The sequence below is a fragment of the Cebus imitator genome, unplaced genomic scaffold, assembly GCF_001604975.1.
Source record: "Cebus imitator isolate Cc_AM_T3 unplaced genomic scaffold, Cebus_imitator-1.0 Scaffold89, whole genome shotgun sequence".
NCBI classification, from domain to species: domain Eukaryota; kingdom Metazoa; phylum Chordata; class Mammalia; order Primates; family Cebidae; genus Cebus; species Cebus imitator.
In genome coordinates this window covers 1,557,274-1,565,245 of record NW_016107404.1, presented here as the reverse complement: position 1 = coordinate 1,565,245, position 7,972 = coordinate 1,557,274, and the positions used below count along the sequence as shown (strand labels likewise).

The window sequence follows — 7,972 nt, the reverse complement described above, 5'->3', positions numbered from 1 at the left end:
TAGAGACGGGGTTTCACCATGTTGACCAGGATGGTCTCGATCTCTTGACCTCGTGATCCACCCGCCTCGGCCTCCCAAAGTGCTGGGATTACAGGCTTGAGCCACCGCGCCCGGCTATTTATTTTTTTTGATGAGACAGGGTCACATTATGTTGCCCAGGCTGGTCTTGAACTCCTGAGCAAAAGTGATCCTCCTGGCTTGGCCTCCCAAGTCTTGTGACCTAAATTCTGCAGGTGCCTGTGAAAAGTAATCTTTAGTACATATTTTGCATGTGTTAGGTTCCCACAGTACCCTCAGAAATTCTAGGAAGAGTCAGCCAGATGGTGCCCAGCAGGTCTGAAGTTAGAGAAAAGACCAGCACTCCCTGTACTGAGCAGTGTCAGCCCAAGTGGAGAAGGTGAGCACCCAGATGCTTGGGTGCCCCTGAGATGCTCAGATTGCCAGAGAGAAGGTGGATTTGTAGAAATATTGGCATAAATAGTCTCATCATCATCAATAAACATTTATGATTTGCCTTCAGTGTACCAGGCTCTGCTAAGTCCTATGTAAAATTCCTCTTAAAAAGAGTCGCATTCTTTCCCTGCAGAAACTTACCATCTAGTTAGAATCACAGAGATGAAACCCAAATACCATAATGTGACTGCCGACAAAGGCAGGGAGATAGCCAGGCACGGTGGTTCATGCCTGTAGTCTCAGCAACTAGGGAAGCTGAGACAGGAGGATCGCTTGAGGCCAGTAGAGCAAGACCAGTCTGAGCAACATACTGAGACCCATCTCTTCTTGGAAACAAAAAAAAAAAAGGAAGAAAGAAATTAGCAGGGCATGGTGTTGTGCACCTATAGTCCCAGCAACCTGGGAGGCTAAGGCGGGAGGATCATTTGAGCCTAGGAGTTTGAGGCTGCAGTAAGCTGTGATGGTGCCGCTGTACTCCAGCCTGGGCAACAAAGTGAGGCCAACCCAACTCTTTTTTTTTTTTTTTTTTTGAGGTCCGAGCTTTCCCTCTTGTTGTCCACGCTGGAGTGCAATGGCGCCATCTTGGCTCACCACAACCTCCACCTTCCGAGCTCAAGTGATTCTCCTGCCTCTGCCTCCCAAGTAGCTGGGATTACAGGCATGCGCCTCCATGCCCAGCTAATTTTGTATTTTTAGTAGAGATGGGGTTTCACCATGTTGGTCAGGCTGATCTTGAACTGGCAACCTCAGGTGATCTGCCCACCTCAGCTTCCCAAAGTGCCGGGATTCTAGGCGTAAGCCACTGTTCTCAGCCCCCTAACTCAAAAAAAAACAAAAAAACAGGGGGAGTGTTCTGTCAGTGGCGAGTGAAGGGGCGCAGGTAGGTGAGAGGAAGGTAGAGGTGAGGGCTGTTCGTGGGTGTGAGACTGCTGCTGTCAAAACCAACAGCTGCTGTGCTAGGTGCTCATTGCAGCTTTGTTCCCTCCTGTCATCTGCAGGCCTTCCTTCGGTGGCTGCCGTCTCTGAGCCCAGACTGCATCAACGTCGTGGTGACTGGGAAGGACCGCCTGACAGCTGGCCTGGTCAACATTGTCAGCTTTGACCTTCTTAGCAAGTTGGAGAAACAGCTAAAAATCCCTTTTAAAGTTGTCATCATTGTAAGAGACTTGACCAAGTCTTTAAGTACTTTATCCCTCTGGAAACTCTCTTTGCAAAAGCTCTGAGAACTTTCATGTCTGTAATCTCCTTTAGCCCCATTTGGTTTCTAGAAGAATAGAAATCACTGTCTTTATTTTGTGGGGAACAGCCAATTCATTCCCCTCAAATAGATATTTTCAACTCTGGCTACATACTAGAATCTCCTGGGGAGCTTTTTTTTGAAATTGTGATTTAATCAGTCTTTGCTGGTGGTTTCTAGCCCATCTCTTTCCCACCATGAGTCATGGAGGCCATCATATGGACCCCAGGCCACCAGGCGTTCTGGGGACTACAACCTGGATGGCAAGGGGGTGTGCCTGCATCTGATGCCATCTTATTGAAACAGTTGAGATTTCTTCCAGCCAGTGTGAAGATACACCCCACCCCACAAAAGCACTTTTTACTCTAATTGTTTCTTCCTTGAGATGGAGTTTCACTCTTATCACCCAGGCTGGAGTAGAGTGGCGCAGTCTCGGCTCACTGCAACCTCCGCCTCCTGGGTTCAAGCAGTTCTCCTGCCTAAGCCTCCTGAGTAGCTAGGCTTACACGCACCCACCACCACACCCAGCTAATTTTGGTAGGTTTAGTAGAGATGGGATTTCATCATGTTGACCAAGCTGGTCTTGAACTCCGGACCTCGGGTGATCTACCAGCCTTGGCCTCCCAAAGTACTGGAATTACAGGCGTGAGCCACCTCACCCAGCCTCTAATTGTTTTTTAAAGGAGGTCTTACTGGACCTGCTTCCAGATCTGACAACATGTCTTTCAATTGCAGGCTTTCCTACTTTTAACCCCTCACATAGTTCCTATGGAAAGTCTAAACTGACCTGGTACCCAGCCATCTCTGTCAATACTCAATATATTTACATAGCTCACACAAATATTGGGGGAGCTTAGAGAAGGTAAGGAGAAGATACCATTACTGACCTCAGGGGATCTATTATTATGTTTTGGACATGAGAACCACACTGTGTTCTTAGCATAAGCAAACTTGAGTGTCGATAGTTTTGCAAAGTGATATAGGTGATGAGTCTTAGGGGGAGTCATTCCTGGTTTGGCACAAATTCAAATGTGGCTTTGAAGAGATGTCAACATACATGTGAAATGAAAACACGGAAAGAAGTTTCCCAGGATGATGGTGATGGCTCTAGAGTGTGTGGGAAGAAGAATGCTTTCATTTCTTGAGTGTTGCCTTGTGTGAGGTACTGACATATGATCATCAGTTTTCCCAGTGACCTCCAAGCAGGCTTTCTTTTATCCTTGTGAATTATCCATTTCACAGCTGATGAAACTGGCAACGAGAGTGGGAGCGTAATTTGCCCATAGGCACGAAGCTAGCAAGCTGGAGGTTATTGATTAAAGCTGGGTTGCCTCTGCCTTCAGAATTCATGTTTTCCTCTCGGTCCGTCACTTAACCTGCCGTATGATTTTTGGCAAGCCACTTACCACCATTGTTGGTTTGTTCTTCAGTTAAGTAACAGCTCTGTCCTCTTGCTTTCAGAGAAGTATAGGAAAGAATAGAGTGATGGCTCTGAAGTGTCACACTTCTCAGAAGAGGCTTCAGTTTCAAGCCATTCTTTGTCATTTGTTCCAGTACTGGCACATTTTTACCCGTTGGTTGAAAGGGCTCATTCTCTTCCATATCCTCTGCACTTTCTGCATTTTTTCTCCATAAATATACCTTTTTCTTGACTGCATGAGAGCTCATCATCAGAAAGGCATATGACTGTAACACTCCAGCTTTCTGGATAAGATGCTGTCTTGACATTTCAGGGTTATGTCACACTCCCCTCTGTTGTGCTTTTGAGGCCCTTTTTGCTCGTAGTAGCTGAGCTGGAATAGAGGATTTCTTATAGATCATCTTTAAGGACAGAGTTGGGGTCTCACTGGTATCCAAGCTATAGGAGGGCTGATACCATTGAGTGCTTACTGCGTGGCAGGGCTGTTCTAAGGACTTTACCTGTGTTGGCTCATTTAAGACTCACAGCAATCTAATACATAAGGAACTAAGATACTCATTTTACAAATAGCAAAACTGGCATTACAGAGAGGTAGTTCCTTGGAGCCACACAGCAAGGAATTTGACTGTGTAGCAAACTAGAAAATTTCCACTCAAATACTCCTGTATTAGTTACACATTTGGCTTTAGAAAATATGATAAACTCTATATTTGCTTATGCAACAAAAAGAAAAAAGAATAAAGAAAAACAAACTATATATGTATATTTACTTATGCACAGATGCAGAGTGGTTAATCAGACTTCATGTTCTAAACATAACAGCCCCTTGAGGATGGGAATCACATCTTCTTCCCATTTCTCAATTTCCCCAGTGCTTTGTCTACACCCGCCTCAGTGACAGTGCTGATAACATAGCCTGATCGGCTGTCAGCGAGTCTGGCATCCTTTCTGCACCCAGAGTCCCTGAGGGAAGTGGCTGGACACCTTAGAGCTTTGCATCAATGCAGGGGCCACTATTACAAAGCAGCAAACCACCTTCTCATGGCTTTTTTGAGCAGCTTCTGAGATGGGCGGGGCAGGGATTCATGAATCTCACCTTATAGATGGAAAATTGTCCTCAGAGAGATAAAGCAACTTGCTCAGAACGCAGTAGAGAAGCTGTCACCAGAACCCTGGGTCCTGATCTAGGCCCACTGAGCCGTCTCCTTGAATGAGAAAGTGCTAAGGGAGTGTCCACCTTGTACTTGCCACACCAGGGTCAAGCCTAAAATGGCCCCTATTTCTGTTCACTCAGGATTGGACCTTGTTCACTTATGTGGCTGCTTCTTTTCAGGATGAATCTCACTTCCTCAAAAACAGTAGGACTGCCCGCTGTCGAGCAGCTATGCCAGTCCTGAAGGTGAGTACTTCTGAGAACTGAGCTCACTGAGCATTGACATCCCATAATATTTTGCACAGGCTTGAAAGTGGTCCTAGTCCAGCAGAGGTTGCAGGTACAGACCTGTGGGCTATGGTCATGACTTGGCATTGACTTAGGGCATCTCTCTCTCCTTAGGCCTGTGGTGCCAATTTCATCCTTCTTCCTAACATCCTGCTAAGGAATTGGTAGTCAGTACTAGAAGTCAGTAGCGCTGCCTTTGTCTCTCAAAGGTGAAGACCTGTTGAGGCTGGGTGGAGACTGGACTCCAGAATTCTCCTCTGGCTTCCTACTTAGACAAGGGAGAGCCTCCAGTAGCTTGTCCACTAAATAGTCTAGAAAAAACTGCCTGTCTTCTAAGTCACTTGTTGCAAAGCTGTCAAGATGCTGGAAATCAGGAAAGATGAGTTGTATTAATGAAAGTAATGGCAAAAGCCACAGTTACTTTTGTATCAACCTAATACAAGCAGAACTGAGCAAGGGCTGGTGGGGTCAGCGAGATATGCTGGCAAAGTCAAGATGGGCTTTAAAAGCTGATACCGTTTTCTGTGACTACCCTGAGTCTCTTTGGTTGATAGAAGGGGCAGCCATCCACATTCCTCCCTGTGGTGACCTAAACTCATCTCTGAGTGCATTGGTGGGTGTGAGTTCTGGCTTCAGGCGTGGGTATGTGATGCAGGTTCTGGTCTTTATCTGAAGATGTTCTGATGTGCAATATAGGCTCCATGCTTCACGTGGCTCTCTCTTCTGTCTGTGTTTGGTTTCTTGGTCTGCCATCCCAACAGAGGGTAGGCCTCCAGATTTCCTTCAATTTCAGAGGGGGTTTGGATTTTTCCTATTATTGGAGGAGGGGAGGGGGAAGTAAAATTAGAAAAGTAGCTTTTTCTCTCATAACAAGTTAGAAATTCCTCACAGATGACTTTGGATGTATCCACATTGGTTTTTATAGACTGAGCAAACCAAAGTATGTGTTTTTCTTATGCTCAAAGCAGGCTTTGTGTTGCAGTAGCATTTTAAAACTATAGCTTTTATTGATTAAAAGAAGCTTTAACTTTTACCTAAACTAGGGAAGACAAATATGCTAAATATCGATGAAACTTAGGATTTGAACATTAATCTCACTAGTTCCTCACAAAACACACATAAGTGTCTACTCATTTCAAGATAAACATAATACATCTTCCAAGGCAGTGTTATGTCATGTGGTCCAAACCTAATAATAAAAGTGTTTTACTGAAAAAGCTTGGTTTTGCTGGATGTTGTGGCTCACACCTGTAATCCAAGCACTTTGGAAGGCTGAGGCAGGAGGGTCACTTGAGGCCAGGAGTTTGAGACCAGCCTGAGCAACTTGATGAAATCCTGTCTATACTAAAACTACAAAAATGTGCTGGATGTGGTGGTGCACGCCTATAATCCCAGCTACTCAGGATGCTGAGGCAGGAGAATCATTTGAACCTGGGAGATGGAGGTTGCAGCGAGCTGAAATTGCACCACTGCATTCTAGCCTGGGCTACAGAGCGAGACTGTCTTAAAATAAAAAGAAGCTTGATTCTCTTCCAGCATTACCTATAAATATTTATATGTCAATAGCCATTGATAGACATACTTAAATAAAATGTTTTTCCTAGGTTAGTGACCCTTCTTTTGGAAGGCATTAATATGCTTTCTATAGGGGAGAAAAAATAGGCTTTGGTATTATGGTTTGAGTATTACAGCCATAACTAAATTAAATCTGTACCCCTGATTGTTTAGACAAAAGAAATTGCACAATAGGTAGATTCTATCATTAAAGATATAATGGGAAAGCTTCTTAGCAACCACCTTGTTAATGTAGTCATCGCCTGGTTGGCCAAGCTGAGCCAGATAGTGGTTTCTGAAATGTGTGCTTCTAAGCCAGACCTTTGGAAGCAGCATATACCTCTTTAATATCTTGAGTATGTTTCAAAGTGACATGTTTAAAAGAAATCTTTAAGCTGCTAATATGTACTCTTGTCCATTTGCTTTAGAACTCTGATGAATTAATATTTTAAAATAAGACCCATGACCAGACACGGTGGCTCACGCCTGTAATCCCAGCACTTTGGGAGGCCGAGGCAGGTGGATCACCTGAGGTCAAGAATTCGAGACCAGCCTGGCCGACATGGTGAAACCCTGTCTCTACTAAAAATAAAAAATTAGCTGGGTGTGGTGGCTCATGCCTGTAGTCTCAGCTACTCGGGAGGCTGAGGCAGGAGAATCACTTGAACCCAGGAGGCGGAGGTTGCAGTGAGCCGAGATTGTGCCACTGCACTGCAGCCTGGGTGACAGAGTGAGACTCCATCTCTTTTTCTTTTTTCTCCCAATCAATGCATATTTGCAAAAGAGACTCCATCTCAAAACAATGAATAAATTAATTAAATAAGACCCATGAACATGGCCTGTGTTTATGACGGTGTCTTGAGGCCATGCTCTTCTGCAACATTGACTTCATGTAATGCTGGACTGCGGCAGGATTGGGGTGAAGGGGTGGGGCGGAGCATTCTGTGCTGTTCTGTTGACTGTACCTTTCATCTCTATTGTATGTTCATCTAGATTGCAGTCTCTCAGCCTTGGCACTGTTGACATTTTGGGCTGGACTACTCCTTGTTGTTGGGGGCTGTCCTGTGCATTTTAGGATGTTTAGCAGCATCCGTGGCCTCTACCCACTAGATGCCAGCAGTTCCTCCCCAGTCATGACAACCAAAATTGTCTCCAGATGCTACCGAATGTCCTCTGGGGGAGGACAAATCACTCTCCACCCACCTTGCACTTCCCCAACCCCATTGAGAACCACTGATCTAAATAAGGAAATGAATCTAACTGTTTTTGGAATAATAAGATAGTTGGGAGAAAGTAAAGTATGTCTTTGAAAAGCCACCTAAGGACCTAATTTAATACCACTTGATTGTTCCTCTAAAGTGAACATCTCTTAGAACTATATTCTGATAATTAATATTGCAAGCATATTTTTAGCAAATAGGCATAATGAGATATTTAGATTAAATCACACGGTTGGATAACAGGGCCAGATCATGTTGAGAAAATGTGGCTTTTGTAAATAGCAACAGCAGTCAGCAGAGAGAGGACATGTTAGATTGTAAGAAACTGTTGTCACTGTCCCCTGGGAAGTGTGACATTTGTCTTCACTCATGGCACTGTTTGCTGGGGCTACTAATCCTAAATGAGGTAGATCTATTTTTAAAATTTATTTATTTATTTAATTATTTTTTGAGACAGAGCCTTGTTCTGTTGCCCAGGCTGCAGTGCAGTGGTGCAAACTCAGCTCACTGCAACCTCTGCCTCCCGGGTTCAACCTCTGCCTCAGCCTCTCGAGTAGCTGGGATTACAAGTGTCCTCCACCAAGCCCTGCTTTTTTTTTTTTTTTTTTTTTTTTTTTTTTTTTTTTTTTTTTTTTTTTTTTTTTTTT

General features: G+C 44.4%; 1 protein-coding gene across 3 annotated transcripts in view; it reads left to right on the top strand.

The window, feature by feature from the left end:
* SMARCAL1 (SWI/SNF related, matrix associated, actin dependent regulator of chromatin, subfamily a like 1) overlaps positions 1-7,972 on the top strand; it is a 68,242-nt gene that overhangs the window by 23,117 nt on the left and 37,153 nt on the right. For all 3 annotated transcript variants that reach the window (XM_017534946.2, XM_017534945.2, XM_037740775.1), the window contains exons 9-10: positions 1,452-1,610; positions 4,444-4,509. In XM_017534946.2, coding sequence (XP_017390435.1) covers positions 1,452-1,610; positions 4,444-4,509 — 225 coding nt within the window. The remainder of the gene's footprint in view (positions 1-1,451; positions 1,611-4,443; positions 4,510-7,972) is intronic.